This window comes from Eptesicus fuscus, chromosome 16 (genome assembly GCF_027574615.1).
Source record: "Eptesicus fuscus isolate TK198812 chromosome 16, DD_ASM_mEF_20220401, whole genome shotgun sequence".
Classification (NCBI taxonomy): Eukaryota; Metazoa; Chordata; class Mammalia; order Chiroptera; family Vespertilionidae; genus Eptesicus; species Eptesicus fuscus.
The window spans coordinates 60,015,762-60,034,860 of NC_072488.1; the positions used below are offsets into that span (position 1 = coordinate 60,015,762).

A 19,099-nucleotide genomic window follows, 5' to 3' on the forward strand; every position below is an offset into this window, starting at 1 on the left:
AGAGAAACATGGATCGGTTGCCTCCCACAGGCACCCCTTCTGGGACCAAGCCCACAGCTGGGCATGTGCCCTGAGCGGGAATCAAACTGGCCACCTTTCAGTGCACGGGATGGCGCTCCACCAACTGAGTCACACCGCCAGGGCAGTGCTGACATTCCTGGGCTTGGGGGCTAGAAGTGAGTCTAAGAGAGTCCCCTCCCCAACCTAGGGTGCGTATTTGAGTTTTTTAAGTGAAGGGAGGTGGTCTGCGTGCGACCAGGCAGGTGAAATTGCTGAGTCTCTGTGACTCTGGTAGGGACGGCGGGTGGACACAGGGACCCTGAAGCCCGGGAGTTGGTGGTGGTCAAGGTGTTAGGGCAGGTCTGCGAGGTCTGCGACGTGAGCTGATTAATACCGCGGGGGTAGTTTCTGCCATTAGGAGACTCAGAAAACCAAAATTGCTTCGCCAGGAAAGGGCTGCCACCGGCCAGGGAGGATCTGCAAGTTCCACTCAAGGTCTGGGTTGGTCAGAACTGTTGCCAAACCTGTATGACAAACGAGGAGGTGTTGCCAGACCTCGCCATGCTGACCGGGTTGACTTTCACTGTTGCTTCCTTGCGGAGCGGAGCAGGGATTTTTAGACCCAGAGGCCTCGGGGCTCTGACCGGCGAGAGCTGCGGGCGGGCAGTCAGGAAGCAGCCTCTCGGGGCTGTGCTTCCCCCCAAGCCTGTGGCTGGGAGGCTGCCGAGGACTCCGTGGCCAGGCAGAAGCAGTTACCGTGGGAAGCTGCTGGACATTGGCCCAGGCGGAGGAAGACATTTTAAGTGAAACAGAAAAGCTCCACCCTATTTTATGCAGTATAAAGTGGCAAGGGTTTGTGACGCAGGAAGTAGCTGAATGGAACCCACAGATTTTCCATGTCTCGTGTTGTCAGAGTCAATGAAATGGCACGGAGGGAAGTGCAGTCAGTGAGGAAGCTGCCCCTGGTCCTGGCTGCCCCTGCCCCGGGGAGCTTGGAGGTGCTGGGGGTGGAAGAGGGGGAGGGTTCCTGGGGAGATAAATCCCTGAACCGGACTACCTCCTGGACCAACTCTGGTCAGTGACGTTGACAGCTGGTGGTCGGAGCCTCGGATGGTGTGGGAGCTAAGGAAGTGAAAATGGTGCCTGGCCTCTGGCCGCTTGGTGCCCATGATCTTGCTTTCACAAAGCTGGGGGTCCACGTTCATCTCCAATAGGTGACCAGCCTTGCCATGAAGAGGCGACAGAGTGAAGTGGTTGAAAGCAAGGACAGCAGCTCATGGGGTCAGGTAGCCTGGGTTTACTAGCTGCAAGACCAGGTCAGTTAACCTGTCCAGGCCTCAGTTCCTTCATCTGTAAGCTGGGCATGAAGATAATTCATATTCCACAGGACTGCTGTGTAAAATAATTCGTGTTAGCTTATTATCCCAAATAGCAGATGACCCCAGAGCCAGTTCACTTTCAAAGGCATTTTTGCAGTTTGGGGAGGGGCTGTGGTAGGCAGCATATCATCTTCCTCTGTTTCTCTCGGTGTTGTTATGAGAGCGACCGGCGAGGCAGAAAGGCAGTAAGTGTGCAGGAGGAGGGTGGGACAGGCGGCCTCGTGGGAAGCATGTAGCTCGGATACCTGAGAGCCGGCCAGAAACAGGCAGTTAAGGAGCTGAGGACTGAACTTAACGAGTAACCCTATCGCCTTCGAGAGGGAAGGAAATCCCGACTCACTGCTGCTACAGCAGTTTTTAGTTTGATGAAATCTCGAGGGGAAGCATTCTGGACAGGGATTCCGACTCCTGGGTTACGGCCAGAGCAAAGCAGCCGTCTGCCCGCCTGCCCGCCCGCCCGCAGGGGCGCTGTGGGGTGTCTGCCGGCAGACCACCGAGAGTCCTTTACCCTCACTGACCTCCCTGCTGCGCTGGCAAACCCAGAAGGTGCCCCAGTCTGTTCCCCGTCTCAGGCCACGTGCGAACTTAGATCCTCTGAGAGGTGCACCATCCGTGCAACACTTGGCACCAACACAGCTGAAACTCTCATTCTTAGGAGTAGCTCAGTGGCGTCTGCACTGCATCTTACACAAGGTGACGAATGACAGCAGGAGAAAGTGCGCTTAGTGCACTTGCTGGAAGAACAATCTTAGGAATAACGAGGAATTCGGACAACACTGCTCCCCCTGCCACTTGGGTGACTGGCTGAGAGCAGGTGCCACTTCCCTCAGTCTTTATTCCCATTCGACCCTTTTTAAAGTCAGAGCTGGAGTTAAAAGGCCTGAGAGGAAGTGGGGGTGGGAGGTAGGGCAGGCATAGGGGGCTCTTTCGTGTTGGAGAAGGGTTGTTGCTGCAATAGGCTGGTCTCCGCTCCCACTGTGGTCTCCTAGTTCCCAGCCTGCGTCCTCCGTCGCCCTGCCCCCTCCTGGCTCCGGGGCGCAGAGCCTGCCCTGGCCACTGCCCACAGGGTGTCCTAACCAGTTGGGGAGCTGATCATAAGCCTATCTCTGTGCCAGGTGGGTGTAAGTCCCAGGCTGGAAGTCTAGGGGAGATCACTGATGGTTTACCTTCTGCTAAGGGGCCTGTGATTAGAGCAGAGAGAGGCTCGTAAGTCCTAAAGGGATAGGGCATCTCCTTATCCCTCAAAAGATGGGGTTCCCCCAGGCACGTGGAGACAATCCATCCAGGTGTGGGTAGGCAGGTGTAGATGCTCTGCAGTGCGGGCTCTCCCTGGGCTCTTTTATGTACATAGTGTAGGTCAACTTGTTTAAACCTGATCATGAGGTAAACTGCACTCTCGCTCTTATCTTCATTAGAATTACTTGCTCCAAGTTACAGAGCTCATGGGAGTGGGGGGAGGTGGATGGATGTGCCATGGAAGGCAAATCCTGGGAAGGAGCAGGGCATTGAGGTCGCTGTAGGACCATTGTCACGGAGCCCTCGCATGGGATTGACATCACTCTGAACTAAGCAGGCAGCTTTTGGGGATTGCCTCCTATCTGGGGAGGTATGCATCTCCCAGATCCCAGATTGAAGGTGTGTGTGTGTGTGTGTGTGTGTGTGTGTGTGTGTGTGTCCTGACATAGGGGCTGTTCATTCTCTCATTGTTGTCATGGCGACAAGAGGCAAGGCCCTGTGGGTGGACCTGGCTCTTCGCCTGCTGTGTGCAGTCCGGACAGCCTCACCCGCCTCCAGGCATGCGCTTCCCTGTGAGATGAGACCAGAGGATGAACCGGCCGGGAATGTGTCTTCCTGCCACAGTCCGCCTCAGACCAAGGACGGAGGAGTTGGATTGTAGCGTTCTGGCTCTGCCATGGAAATGGCTGACAAGCTTCCTGCCCACAGTGGCTGTGTGTCTTCGTGTTGAAAACAGCTGCTCCTGCTCCTGCTCCTGCCCTGTATTCATGGGCCCAGAGGAAGCTCCTCTCCAGCCTGCCACCCATTTCCTCCCATGTGGTACCCGAGGCTGTGGCCACTCCCCACAGACCTTCTAGGCACCAGGCCTTGGATCTCTCACTTCCTGACCTTGGTCCCCAAGCATTGAGCAGTGCTGCTACCTTTGTGCGCTCCCTTCTTCTCTCCCCCCCCCCCGCCCTTTAAAAAAAATGCCATTTTGTAGAAAGTGCATTGTCTGTGAGTCCTGACAAAGCTGGGGCGTGCAGGAGGCGCTTTGCTGGGACCAGGAGGTGAGTTGCTGGTACTGCTTTCTTGCAGATTGAATCAGTGTACTACTTTGTGGTGGGGGACATTCCTGAGGAGTCCAAGCAGCTGCTCCTCCAGAGGGTGTTGGAGATGCCATGTCCTGTCTGCACCGTGTCCTTCAACGCCAGGGGAGAAGGCACCGTGGCTTTCTTAAAGGACCTGAGTGCCAAGGCCCACAGCAGGTAGGCGGCACTGGGCCCTGGAGGGACTGCAGGGACGTGGGCCTAACCAGTCCGCGCTGTGCTCTTCCCGTCTCTCCAGCCACCTGAGTCTCCGCGCACCTTTTCTTCTCCACCCTGTACTAGTCTTGCCTTTTTTAAAAAAAAAATCCTCACTCAAGGATAGTTTTCCATTGATTTTTAGAGAGAGGGGAAGAGAGAGGGAAAGACAGAGAGAAACATCGATGTTAGAGAAACACATTGATTGGTTGCCTCCTACACGAGCCCCGAACAGGGCCCGGGGTAGGAGCCTGCAACCGAGGTATGTGCCCTTGACTGAAATCTCAGGCCGAGGCTCTATCCACTGAGCCAAACCAGCTAGGGCAGTCTTGTCTTGTTTTCTCTGTACTTTGGATGCTTGGACATTGTGGGACCTTGCTGACCTTGCAAAGACTGCCTCTCCCAGGGCTGGCTGGTCCTGGAGCTAGTGAGTGACCCCTGTGCAAGCTGCCCAGTGCAGACTACTATTCCCTACTCACCCCAGAGCCAGATACCAGAAAACTCCTCTGCCTAAGAACTCGCTGAAACGATGCAAACATAGCCATTCCCAAGCCTGCTTACTTGGCCTTGCCCATTCCTTCCTGCAGAATCTCAGTACAGACTCTTGCCCATGTTTCTTCTGCCTTCTCTGCCTCCTGACCGGCCCTGGTGCTTTCCTGTGTGGCCCTGTGTGGGGGGTGCCCCTCCTTGGGCACTGTGTTAGTTCTGCCTGCCATAGCGGAGTAGAACAGGCTGGGGCTTAAACAATAGACATTTATGTCTCACTGTGCTGGACGCTGAAGTCCAAGATCAAGGTGCCTGACGATTCAGTTTCTGGAGAGAGCTCTCTTTCTGGCTTGCAGACAGCTGCCTTCTTGCTGTGTCCTTTAGGGTAGGGAGAAAGAGGGATGGAGAGAGAGCGAAGGGGGTGGGGAATCCACAGCATGTGAGCTCCCTGGTGTGTCTTTTCAAAAGGATGCTGATCCTATCGGATCAGGACTCCACCCTGAGGATGCCCTTTACCTTCATCATAGGTTAACTTTATAGGCTTCAACGTATGAATGGAAGGGTGGACACATGCACTTCATAGCGGCAACTGTGAGCAATGGACTGTCTTTCAGTGGCAGTTGAAGTGATCTGTTGGCCTCATCATATCTGGGGCCTGTCTGTGTGTGAGTTGAAGGCCCTGGGGAGAAAGGCCAGCTGCTTGAGTGGGTACCAGGGGAGGGCCTGGGCCTTTCGCAGGTTAGCCTGTCTGAGATGAGTGCAGTGCCGCTCGGAGGGTTTCTTCTCCAGTTGAGCTGCTCATCGTGTTTGTGTGGGGAGCGTGTTCATCGTCGGAGGCCTGGGCTTTACCTGGCAGGCTGATGCCACACAACGCAGGGGAGCCTGGTAACATGCAGTTAGCCCTGCCTTTTGCTTAAGAACTATCGAGGGAGCTTGATTAAAATGCAGATGTTGTGGCCGCAGCCCCAGAGATGCTGTCAGGAGGGAGGGAGACCAGGGACTCCTGGGGGTTCTGAGGGACACTGCTCTGGCTGCTCTTAAGCACTTGGGAGAAATTGGCTTCCATTCTGGGTGCCTGAGCCGCCGCCCCCACCACCTCCCAATACAGCAAGGGCTCACTGCCCCATTTTGCTATTAGAGATAGGAAAAGTCAACTGGCACGGCCACCTTGCTTGTCCTCTTCTTAGCTCAGGTGGGCATCTCCTCTGGGCAGGTGAGTTCACTCTGACCTCTAGCACTTCAAAGTTTAACAATCTACCCATGCATTTCAGCTCCGGGGAGTGCGAGTGTTGAGGAAGAGGGCAGGTGTAGACAGCCCTCCCGTCCCTGCTCTGGCCCTCGAAAGTGAGCCCAACCCATAGCCAGCCCCGCTCCTGCCCCTCACGGCACCAGGGCCCTGGGTCCCACTTGGTCTCCATGCACTTTTGGCTCTTGAGTCCCATCTAAAGTGCAGTAATTGTCCAACTGTAAGGGCATGTCCTGAGCGTCTCAGCTTGCGGGGACCTGGACTCTGGGTGCCCCTGTGCCCTAGGGCAGAGCCCCGAGTCCTCAGGTGTGTGCTGTGCTCTGTGGGCTCTTAATGGTGATTTGCTTTCTGCACAGCGAGGCTTATTAGCCAGAGGGAATGTCTGCCTTGCTTTCTTTTCTAATCTGGAGACCACATCAGAGAGTAGAGAGTCTTAGGTACCAAAGGCCTTGGCATTCAGGGGGTGGGCCTGCCAGGAATAGCTTGGCATTTCTTCTCTGCTCCACCAGGATGCTGGCCACTTCTGCTCGCAGAGAGGTCCCAGTGGGAGGCAGGCACAGCCAGGCTGAGTCCATCGGCCTCATGAGGAGCCACCGGACAAGGCTGGCTGTTCACTGCCATCAAGCCATCGTCCTAGTGTCACCTGAAACCCTTTAGAAATGGACGGGACTGCCCAGCTGGTGTGGCTCAGTGGTTGATCGTCGACCTGTGAACCCAGAGGTCACGGCTTGATTCCCGGTCAGGGCACATGCCTGGGTTGTGGGCTCAATCCCCAGTAAAGGACATGTAAGATCAATGATTCTCTTGCATCATTGATTTTTCTCTCTCTCCCTCTCCCTTCCTTTCTGAAATCAATAAAAATAAAAAAATAAAAAAGAAGTAGGAGGGACGGAAGCTTTTCATGGCCCAGGGGAGGCCACATCTACCCACCCATGCTCACCTGTGCTAGGGTTCTCTTTGGGATGGGTGAGCAGTCACAGCCCCCCCCCTCCCGCCCCCCCGAGAGGCTGGAGGAGCATTCCTCAGAGATCTCCTCCGCCAACCTGGAAGAATTTCCCGTGACTACTGACTTTAAATTCCAGATAAGTGGCTTTGGCCGTGGCTTAGCCCACGACCCACACACCACACCGGCGCTCCTTGAGCTTTGAGGAGCACGAGTCCCTGGGGCAGAAGCTTGTTCAAGTGCCGCTTGCACTTAGTGTCGGGGTGGCTGCGGGAACATGCATCCTCAGCAGCTCCCAGGCGCTGCTCTCCGGGGCCACGCTTGGAGGAGTCAGTCCCTAAACTGTCCACACAGAAATCTTCCCATTCGGACTCCGTGTGGGTCCCGGGGAAGTGTATTTGCCGAGCTCAAGCTGACTGCAGCCTGGCGGCCATCGGCAGATACCATCTGCGGGTGAGCCAGTGCCCCTTGTCGCCTGAGCTCTGACTACAGGGCTGTGGGCACTGTGGGGCCACGATAGACTTGCTTGTCAAGACTGTGCTGCCATGACTGAACCTGGGAACAAAGAATCAACATAAGCACAGGGTGTCATTCCTCCAGGCTCAAGAAATACCATTTGGCTGAGCAATGACTCTGTAATGAAGAGAAGAGAGATCAGTTAAAATCCCAGCACATCCACAATTCTGCTTTCTCCTACCTCCCTGTGAGCCACCTGGGGGAACAGGCAAGGGGCAGGGAAGCGCTGATGGTGCCCGGCAGCGTGGGAGAGCAAGTTCACAGTCTCGGGAGACGGAATGGACATGCGTGAGCACCACTTTCCCATCTAATGTTGCAAATCTCTTCACGTTTCAGGTTCCATGCGTTTGCAGAGAGAACAGAGTATGTGGAATTTCCTGCATCCTCCTTAAAGGATCGTGACAGCGTAGTGACTAGGAATTCAAGGAAACTGAAAGGAAAACCCCCTCCAGGTACCTGGGATAGAAAAGAAACAATGTGCGTTGTGCCTTAATGATTTCAGGTGATCGTGTGTCCTTAGGAAATAAAGCGCTCAGTGGGGACTGACTGACTGGGTCTGGGGTTATTTAGGTGCTACAAGGCAGAGCTCATGAAGCTAACGGTGAATTTGTCAGTGTAGCAACTGGTCCGAAGTTTATCGCCCGGGGAAGCGGCCTACAACCTTCTGGAGACGTGGCCCCGGGGCATGTCAGTACAGGACTTAGTTCTTGGCAAGCTGAGCCCTTCCCCCCAGGTTAGCCGGGTGCCGTGGCCAGGACGCCTACGGTTCTCGTTTCTGGGGCCCTTCACGCAGGAACAGTGGAGCTTGTAGATGCACGTGCGGGATTGACCTGCCCCGTGTTGGGGGCCAAGGCCACACAGGAGCCTCTGCATGGGCTGAACGAACCTCCCCTCTCAGCCAAGGAATGTGATCAGAGTTTAGCAGGCATAGAAAATGAGGTCACGGAATCAGCGAGAAGCAGTGTGGTGGTGCGGACGCTACTAGACAGTTACTCAGAAAGCCAGGAGGACTGTAAGGTGCCGGACACCGGCACACACTGCCGGGAGGAGGTCCTGTCCTTTGTGAGTGACATGGCGCAGGGTAGTCAGACGGCTGAGCAAGCCCAGCCACCTCCACCCTCCTGCCAGCAGGAGGTGTCTATCTTCAGTGTGAGGCAAGCAGGCCTCTGGGGACAGGGAGAAGCTGCAGTTGCGGCGGCTACGCTCCTGTTTCTGTAACGCGTTGCGGAGGACCCAGGGGAAGGGCACGGGACTTGGCCGGAGGCAGTGTGTCGGGTGGGGAAGGTGGGGCAGCCAGGGGTCAGGGGGAGACTAAGGCAGGGGGTGGGGCCACAAAGTGTGTGTCAGACAGGCTTTGTGAATTCGCATTCTTAGTGCCCAAGCAGAGCAGGAGTGGTCCCTGTATACTCAGGGTGGGCACTGCCTGAGGCCAGAGCCTACACCTTTGTTCTGATGGGGAAGTAGACAACTCCAAGAAATCGAAAAAATACCCATTGATAAGCAAGGTTGATGCTAATCTAAGAAACATTAATTCGGAATGTATGCCATGCCTATTGAAAATAACTGACAAGGTGAGGCCTCGCGGGCAGTGAATCAGTCAGGGTGAAGACTGTGGATGTCCCAGCTCCCCAAGGCAGGCCAGTTACTGTCGACGGGTTGAATTTTGGCCTCTGTACTCCTTGAAAGTCCGTGTAAAAGGGAAGCATATCTGGCTGCATAGCTTACATTTTCTACAAATGTCATCTTCTCAACCCTGCGATGCATACAAATTAAATTAGATTAAAACATTTCTCTTAGAATAAAATGCTCAGAGCATGGCCTGCCACTCGAATGCCATTTCAGTGACCACATGTTCTGAATTTGGGGAGAGTCCCAGACCCTACATACGGATCTTGTCTCCTCTGTCCATCACAATGTCCCAGAAAAGCCAACATTCCAAGTCCACCTCTCCCACTCAAAAACGGCCCCAAATCCTTGACTCTTTTGTTTGGAAATTTTGTGGTTTCCACCCTCAGTGAACTGCCTCAGAGACAGTTCTTCCGTCTTCTCCTGATCCGTTCCCTCTCCCCGTGCCCCCACCAGCTGTTGCAAGCATTCATCGGTGCCAGTTTCCTCAGGTTCCCCTTCAGTGTGGGGAGGGAGGGTACCCTCAGGAGGTAATTTGCCAACTATTGCATAGAAAAGTGAGACTATCAAGTGAGGGGCTGGGGAATGTTGCTCAGAGAAATCACCTGGCCATTTAAAGAAGTTTAATGCTGAAATTGACTTTCAGAGGATAACTTACCATCACCCCATGCTGTACACCAGTGCAAAAAGAAACTGTAGATAAGATAAATATTTTTAGAAGTTGTAGTAAAAGATGCATAACATAAAATTGACCATCTTAATCATTTTTAAGTGTACATTTCATTAGTGTTAAATACATTAACACATTGCGGACGGATCACGAGAATTCTCATTTCTAAGGCTGTGACCAATCACGAGAATTCTTTAAAAAGATATTAGCTTGTAAGAACATGAAATAAATAACTTCAAAATGCAATGGGTATTTAATTTTAAAGCATGCCTTTAACATTTATGTAAAACGTTTTTGTACTTGTCCAATAGAAACTTATCTGGCCACTGGGTAAAACTAGCAATAAAACTACTGGTCCACAATTTAACATTGTTGTACAAACAATATTCAGAACTCTTTTCATCTTGTGAAATGGAAACTCTATACCTATTAACAACAAATCCCCATTCTTCCCTGCCCCAGCCCCTGGCACCCACCATTCCCCTTTCTGTTTCTGTGCCATTGCTTTATTATTATTATTTTAAAACTAGAGGCCCAATGCACAAAGATTCGTGCAAGAATGGGCCTTCCTTCCCCTGGCTGCCCGCACTGCCTTTGCTCTGGCCGGAGCTGCCTTTCCGTCTTCTCACGCTGCCCAGAGACCCAGAGCGGCTGGGGCGGTGTGGAACACCTGCGTCATTGCCATGGTGATGATGCAAGCGTCCTGCCCCACCCCCGGTCACTCAGCACCTGCGTATGCAAATTAACCCATAATCTTTGTTGGGTTAATTTGCATACGCACTCCTGATTGGCTGGTGGGCATCATGAAGGTATGGTCAATTTGCATCTTACTCTTTTATTAGTGTAGATGTAACAAACACGTAGACATTGCTGGGTATATTCCAGGCATGATTCCAGCCTCTTGTCAAATTTAACTCACTTAATCTTCATCAGAGCCCTGTGGAGTAGGGGCTATTAGTACCCTCATTTCAGTGAGGGGGACACCAAGTCATTAAGAAACTTGTTTGAATTCACTGAGCTCTTGACAGCTCTTCTCTGGATGTTACTTTTGTCTCCAGTTTAGCAGAAGAAGGCATTTCTGTTTTCTTTTTCATTCTCATTTCCCCCATAATTTCTAGGAAAAAGGGAAAGAGATATTGACTTACATAGTTGCATATATCCTGGAATTAAAGGCTATATCTTAAATGTTTAAAAATGTGTTAAAGTGAGCTCTAAGATCAAATGTGAAACCTGGTATCTACATCTACTATGTGGGATGGACCCAATCTTTCACTTTTTCTTGTTATACATTTACTAGAGGCCTGGTGCATGAATTTGTGCACCAGTGGGGTCCCTCAGCCTGGCCTGTGGGATTGGGCCAAAACTGGCTCTCTGACATCCCCTGAAGGGTCCTGGATTGCAAGAGGGTGCAGGTCAGGCATGACTGGGGCTGGGGAGAGATGCTGGAGGTTGGCTAGCCTGGGAGGGACTGTGGGAGGGCTCCAGGGCATGTCCGGCCCATCTCACTCAGTCTAAATCAACTGGACCCCAGCAGCAACTGTCTTCCCCCTGGTGGTCAGTGCATGTCATAGTGAGCGATTGAGCAGCCTTATCATATCATTAGCATATTACACTTTGATTAGCTGAAGAGCCAACCAGTTGACTGGACACTTAGCATATTAGGCTTTTATTATATAGGATGTGTTGTGCATAATGTTGCCACTCACTGTGTTTATCTAAAAAATGTATCATTTGAACACAGCCCATCTATGATCAATTTCTCAAATTCCAAAATAACATTTGATAGGTTAGTATAAAATTCTGGTGTTTTAAGAGAGAATATAATTTGTAAACCTTAAAAAATAACTATCATCTGTTTTTTCTCTATTATATCAGTTATTTCCTAGAAACCATGGTATCACTTCTGATTATTGAATGAGAGTGACCAAGTGTACTAGCCCTCTAAATATTTAACTTTGTCACTTCACAGGATTTTTTCTAAGATGGTAAAGCTGGGTGTGTGTTGCTAGGTACATCACATACATTAACTCGTTTAATCTTTGCAACAACCATGTGAGGTGAATCATTTTATTATCCCAATTTTTCAGAAGAGAAATAGCCTTGAGTTATTTTCTGAGGTTACACAGCTGGTGAGAGGCAGAGCTTGAGGTCTGAGCCCAGGCTCACGAAAACTCAGCTGCCTTGTACTCTGCAGACATAATATAGACAAGATGGGAAATATAGGGAAGGAAGGAAAAGAAATATTGTTGCCACCAAAGATTTTCCTTTCAATCTTCTCATTGCTTATACTCTTTTAAAAACAATTAAAGCATAAGTGTCATATCATGTATCCACTTGAATATTGCATTTTCTACTTAATATTATAGTGAGTATTTTTACATGTTCCTGGAAAACTTTTGTAAGTGACATTTAAAAATACACAATACTTCATGAATGCTGAGGGATAGTATAATTTTATTAATCAATTCTTGTCGGACAGTTGAGTACTTTCTAATTGTTTTGCCATTAGAGATGATAACAGCACTTATCTTTTTCTGTGTGATGTATTTCCTCCTGTATTTTAGATCTTGGGGGATTGATTTCTAGTAGTGAAAATACTGGGTCAATATATTTGATTTGGGGTAATCTCTCACATTGAATTGCTTTCCAAAAAAATGTTTCAAGACAAGTTAACTCACATCAAAAGTGTGTGGGGAAGACCCATTTCACTGAACCCGAATTAGCGTAAAAATAGTATCTCATTGTTTCCATCTGAATTTCTTTAATGAAGAAATTAATGTCTATTTGTAGTGAAAAAGAGTAAACATTTTTGTATTTAACTTCTTTTGTGAATTGTCTCTTTGTCTTTTGCTCATCTATCTGCTGGGGTCTTGTGTTTCTTATATTGTGTGAACTTTGTATATTAATGACATTAACTCTTTGGTGCTATTACTTATGGATAATTTATCCTAGTGATTATTTTCCCTTTGATTTTGGCTATGTTTTATATGCAACCTTAAAATCTGCACTGTAAGTGAATCTACAAATCCTATAACTTAAGTGATTCTGTCTCTTTTCCATTGATTCTTTATGGCCTGAGTTTAAAACAAAAACAAAAAGCTTTTTGGTCCACCTAGACTTCTGTTGATGTATGCATAATGTACAGACATAAATGGATGTTTTCTTTAGTAGCTCATAGCTGTATTCACCACTCACTTCCTAACCTCTGTCTCTCTGGCTGCCTTTGTAACATATTACATTCCTTTCCCTTCTAGTCTTCCCTTTCTAGGGAAGATGCAGCAAGTACAATCACTTACTTATTCTGTGCCATCTTTGGATTCTTATATGGACATTAATTCCTCGGAAGAATGTCCCTCAGGTGAAATTTTTCCTATTTGTTTTTCCAGGCTGTTCTTTCCAGGTGTCTCAACAAGGACAGCATGTGCTCTTCAGGTTGGTACATTAAATAGTGCAATCCATTTTAAGTGTTTCTTGCATTACCTTCCAAGAGTTCATGATCCATCTCCTCGGTCAACAATACTTAGAGAGATGATAGGAAGGGGATTAAGGTTCATGGTACCTATTGTGTCAGCACCATGAGGACTCATCTAGATGGTGGTGCCTGTCCACCACAGGGATCAAGAGAAAAGTGCCTCACCCGGCTGGTGTGGCTCAGTGGTTGAGCGTCGTCCTATGAACCAGGAGGTCATGGTTCGATTCCTGGTCTGGACATATGCCTGGGTTGTGGGCTTAATTCCTGATCAGGCAGGAGGCAGCCAATCAATGATTCTCTCTCATCATTGATGTTTCTCTCTCTCCCTCTCCTTTCCTCTCTGAAATCAATAAAAATATATTTTTTAAAAAGAGAGAGAAAACTGCCTCTGACCCATGATTCTGTGATCAGGTGCTATCTGAAGATCTTCCCTGGATTTCTTAAAAAAAAAAAAAAAAACATACATATATATATATATATATATATATATAGCCTATCTAATAAAAGAGTAATATGCAAACAGACCATCACTCTAACACACAAGATGGCTGCCTGCATGTGGACACAAGATGGCCACCACAAGATGCCCAGCAGGAGAGGGCAGTTGGGAGGGACCAGGCCTGCAAGGGAGGGCAGTTGGGGGCAATCAAGCCTGCAGGAGAGGGCAGTTAGGGGTGACCAGGCCTGCAGGGGAGGGCAATTGGGGGCAAACAGGCTGGCAGGGGAGCAGTTAGGCATCAATCAGGCTGGGAGGGGAGTCGTTAGGGGGTTATCAGGCTGGCAGGCAGAAGTGGTTAGGGGCAATCAGGAAGGCAGGCAGGCAAGCAGTTGGGAGCCAGCAGTCCTGGATTGTGAGAGGGATCAGGCCTAAACGGGCAGTCGGACATCCCTCGAGGGGTCCCAGATTGGAGAGGGTGCAGGCTGGGCTGAGCAAAACCCCGCCCCCCCATGCATGAATTTCGTGCACCGTGCCTCTAGTATGTATGTATGTATGTGTGTGTGTGTGTGTGTGTGTGTGTGTGTGTGTGTGTGTGTGTGTGTGTGTGTGTATATATATGATTTCAGAGAGGGAGAGGGAGAGAAAGAGAAACATAATGATGAGAGAGAATCAGTGATTGGCTTCCTCCTGCATGCCCTCCACCGGGGATCGAGCCCACAACTTGGGCATGCCCCCTGACCAGGAATTGAACTGTGACCTCCTGGTTCATAGGTCAATGCTCAACCACTTGACAACACTGGCCGGGTTCCCCAGGATTTCTGAGAACCTACGGCAAACCCTTTTGTTGCCCTTGACCTCTGGTGTCCTCTGTTTGCCTGCACTCTGTCTGGTTTCCCCATGTTAGCCTGGATGAAAATTCATGTCATCTGTTCCCTCCCACCACTCTCTTCTCACACTCTTCATTAGGTGTTATTTCAGTAGATGATACTGACCCTCTGAAGGTTGAGGAAAAACTAACATACATCCTCCCTGGCATTCCCTTCTGTTTCTCCTTTTGCCTTTGAAGCCTCTCACTATTTCTTTTTAAGAGAAAACCATGCCATTGAGCCTCCCCTCCACTCCTAATGACAGTATTGTCCTTGGGGTTTGTTAAGCTTCTTGGACCTGTTGGTTTATAGTTTTCATCAAATTTTGAAAAATGTCAGCCATTCTTTCTTGATCACAGGTCTACAGACCAACTGCAGTTTGATTACTCTAGGGTGGACTCATCTTTCTTTAGCTGGTGTTATCCCAGGTATATTTTTATTGTAGCAAATTCTACGAGCACACAAGCCAAGCCAAACCCTGCAGCCATGTGTAAGATCCCTGTTCATGTAACATCCACTAATACTCCATTGGCCAAAGCAAATCACATGACCAAGTTCAACAGTAGTGGGACGGGAGGTCTCCACTCACACTGAGGTGGAAAGGGAAGTAAATATTTGCTGAACAATAATGTGAGCTTGTCACCGAAACCGGTTTGGCTCAGTGGATAGAGCGTCGGCCTGCGGACTCAAGGGTCCCAGGTTCGATTCCGGTCAAGGGCATGTACCTTGGTTGCGGGCACATCCCCAGTAGGGGGTGTGCAGGAGGCAGCTGATCGATGTTTCTCTCTCATCGATGTTTCTAACTCTCTATCCCTCTCTCTTCCTCTCTGTAAAAAAATTAATAAAATATATATTTAAAAAAAAAAAAAATAATGTGAGCTTGTCACAATCTTTTGTTTCCGTGTGATTCTATTTATTTATTTATTTATTTATTTATTTATTAGCTCTGGGAAAGTGTTTGCTGGATATTGAATCAACTTTGGAGTCAGACTTGGGTTCATACCTTAGTTTTGCCACTAATTACTTGTGTGACCTAGACATGTTACTTAACCTTTCTGACCTATGTTCTCTCAGTTGTAAAAATGGGAATAATAGCACTTACCGCATGTGGTTGTGGGAAGAATAAAAGCACATGGCACACACAGAAATGTTTAGTACAAGATTGGCATTCAATTAATGTTAGTTTCCTTTTGGGATTCCAAATGGCCTTCCATTGGTTCTAGAAAGTAAGATAATCCAACAAGATATGGCAGCCTCTGTCATATAGAGCATTTGCAGAATAGTCATGATGCTGACCAGCTTATCTGCATGCATAACTATGGATGGGCACTGGAATTTGGATCTAGGAAGTGGATATGAATTGTTAAATTGTGTCCAGATGGGAGGAAGATCCATGTTTCAGGGTGATCCTAGGAGTGGGCTGCTGGGACCTCTCTAGAGCTGGGACCGGGAGCACCTTCTCTTCCAGGTGAGGAGTGGTCTATGGCAGGCCCTTTCTGGAAGGACTTCCCCGCTTCCCTATTGTCAGAGTGGGCTCAGGGAGAGGCTTGAAGTGCCGGAATATTTGTAAGTTGGGCATGCTTCAGAAACTGTCAGGTTGGGTGGATTGTCCTGGTCGGGGCTGGGTCATTACTGTCTTGGGAAGGCCCTTTAACTGCCGGTGCTTCCCGGGGACTGTGTCTGTAAGAGGTAAGTCCCCATCCTTTGGGGAGCTGCTCCTGAGGTTGTGAAGCCCCGTGGGCCTGGAGTGAGGGGTCTGTTGAGTGGTTTGGGGACTTTCTCCGGGGATGGAGGGACTTTTGATCTTTTGGGTTTAAGGCAAATCTCATCTTTTAGTTTGGTTCTTTCTTTCTGTTTTATGCTAGAAAATTTAATTAAACCGAAATAATAAAATTTTCAATGAGGGCCTTGCATCCGGCTATAAAAAGAGATAATTTCAGCATTGATGTAGCCAGCCCAGGATCTGGACCACTGGGAAAGCTAACATGGACTTATTTTAGCTGGCCTACAGTGTCAGGCTCTTCACAATTGAAATTCAGGGATTCTGTGGTAGGATGAGCACCCAGGCGGATGACCGCCGTCAGAGCTCTGAGCTCCCATTTCAGCCCAGAGCTTTATACTTTACTAGAGGCACGGCACACGAAATTTGTGCATGGGTAAGGTCCCTAGGCCTGGCCTGTGATCAGGGACGATCTTCCCCGGCTGCTTGCAGCCAGCTCCATCCCCTGCCACCAACGCTGCTGGCCCTCTGTGTGGGGCGACCAGTGGGGTAATCGGGGCCCCACTCGCTCACACCCGCCTTGGCCTGGTGCCGCTTGCGTCCGCCGCCACTCACCCCCGGTTCCACATTCCCCATCTGGCAATTGGAGCCTGCCAGCTGTGGGGAGGGACCAAGAAGTTGTCTGGCAGGCCCCAATCAGGTGATCGGGGCCTGTGGGTTGAGGGCAGCTCCTGCATTGAGTGTCTACCCCCTGGTGGTCAGTGCACATCATAGCAACTGGTCGTTCTGCCATCCAGTCGATTTGCATATTACGATTTTATATACATAGATACTGAGGAGGAGGAACAGGAGGAGACACACTGCAGACAACTGGGGCACAGCTTTAACTTCAGCATGTTTACATATTTTTCATAGGTTCAACCAATAAAACCAGTAACTCAGAACCCTCCCCTAGTTCCAGGAGATCGGGTTGGGCAGCACAGCACTTTCATGTCTAGGCCCATCCCACCCATTCAGCCATCACTAATCAACCCATCACCCCCTTCCCACCGAGCCTGTGCTGGTCTCAGCCCCTCCCAGCACCGCATGCTGGCCAGCCCCTGCTAATGGAGTAAAACCGGCAGGTAGGGTTCTGTGTGCTCACAAGAAAGACCTAGCAATGAATAAATGAAAGGAGGATCAGGTAATAGGAAAAAGGCAGTTTTTCTGAGAGTATCTCCTGGCAAAACAATAGCAGAAAAGCTGCCCTTTTCCACTAGTATTATTAAGTCCAAAAGTGGTGTAGCTGTAAAAATGTGGTTGATTCTATCTTTGAAAGTTGCACTTCTTTTCTGTTGGTGGAGAAAAATGCATGGACTAAAACTGAATATTGTGAAGCCTGATTTTATTCTCTGTAACATATGCTCAGGCTGTTATGCTTGAAGAGGAAAAGTGACCAAGTTGCGTTGCTGGTAGACACTGGCGACCTTGAGTCAGCTCAAGTTTCCTGGCTCATCACTGGCCGTGGCGTTGCTGCTCGCTCCTCGTCTCTAATTTAATTTAGAAGCACGGGTCATGCCTGTTTACAGCTTTCTGACGCAGGAGGCTCTCTCGGAGAGCGGGCACCTCCTTCTCCCAGGACTCAGTTTAACTCGGTGGGTGGAGCTGGAGCTGCTACACTTCCAAAGCTGCTGCCACATCACAGTGGACATGGCCCAGGAGGTTACTGACCGCCAGGTCCTGCTCCTTCTAACCGGGTGCTCTGAATATTCTCACTTTTATTTTTTTCTGCTATGAGACAATCATCTGGTTGGTTATAGCATTTATTAAACTCCATTTGTGTGCTTTACAGTCTCACTCAGGTTGAGGAGATTCAAAAGGAATAAAAGACATGGTTCCTGTTGAGGGAACCCCACACTCTTGGGATGCCCATTATGCTTCTGCTTGCTGATTGAAAGGTGGTGCCTTCTCTCCGTAGCCCTGGGATCCCAGTTTAGAACTTAAGAACTGTTCCCCTGTACCTCTTCTCCCCTCAGCGCTCACCTTCACCGGATGCATGTGCAGGTCTAGTTTTCCCAACAGGAGAGTGAGCCCGATGAGGGCAGGGAACCTTATATTCCTCCTCCAACAGTGAGTGTGCATCCTGGGCTCCTGGTTTTATTCTCAGCTCCTGGCTGCAGGCCAGCCTGCCCCCAGGACGCCCACTGCTCACTGTACCTCTCCTGGCCTGGGCGGTGGTAGACAGGCTCGTCCCAGTTCCTCCAGCACCAATATAATCTCCTGGGCCCTAGCCGGTTTGGCTCAGTGGATAGAGCATCTGCCTGTGGACTGAAAGGTCCCAGGTTGGATTCCGGTCAAGGGTACTTGCCCAAGTTGCAGGCTCGCTCCCCAGTGGGGGCGTGCAGGAGGCATCCGATCAATGACTCTCATCATTGATGTTTCTATCTCTCCCTCTCCTTTCCTCTCTGATTAAAAAATAATAATAATTAAAAATTTAAAAAAAATCTCCTGGAATTGTGCTGAAGTGACCAAGTGATGCAGCCTGCGTCACCTAATAAGACATGAGCATAGAGAAATCCCTCCAAATCTTTTAACAGTTAAATCGAGCTACTAGGAAAAAGAAATAGTGAGGCTTTCTGGTAATATTTGAAAAGCTTGCTCTGCTTTCAGGGTGAGAGATCCACTCCTGTTTGTTATTTGAGAGCTGAGCAGTGTGATGAGCTGTGGGGAGTGGTGATGAAAGGAGGCGGTGGTTGGCGACCGCTGTTCTGGAGCAGCCTATTTGGAAGAAGCTGCCAGGAGTCAGGGCGTGCCAGGGAGAGTGGTCACCAAAACCGATAGACACAGTCCCGGGCCCAAGGAAGTCACAGTTCGACAAGGGAGAGAAGCTGCAGGTGGCAGGAGCCCGACCCTTGCGAGCTCTCTGAGTTGCTCACCAGCAGGCCTGGCCTGTGGAGGCTGCGTCCCAGGGCGGGCCGAGTCCAGCGATGCTGGCAGGTGTGTGTTGTTACTCAATAGAACGTCACATCAGGCCCTCCCTTGGGGGGCAACCCCTGTCCCCTGTGTCTCAGAGTTAGCCTGGGTGTTTTCCATCCCAGGAGGTGATGGGTCTATAAGCCCCTTGAAGGAAACTAAAAACAGCCATAGCTTGGGAGGCTGCTAGTAGCTTGATTTAACTGTTAAAAGATTTGGAGGGACTTCTCTATGCTCATGTCTTATTAGGTGACGCAGGCTGCAT

At 49.8% G+C, this 19,099-nt stretch overlaps 1 protein-coding gene across 3 annotated transcripts in view; it reads left to right on the plus strand.

The window, feature by feature from the left end:
* VWA3B (von Willebrand factor A domain containing 3B) overlaps nt 1-19,099 on the plus strand; it is a 147,088-nt gene that overhangs the window by 30,355 nt on the left and 97,634 nt on the right. For all 3 annotated transcript variants that reach the window (XM_054728301.1, XM_028132663.2, XM_028132662.2), the window contains exons 6-7: nt 3,693-3,862; nt 7,426-7,541. In XM_054728301.1, the coding sequence (XP_054584276.1) occupies nt 3,693-3,862; nt 7,426-7,541 (286 nt within the window). The remainder of the gene's footprint in view (nt 1-3,692; nt 3,863-7,425; nt 7,542-19,099) is intronic.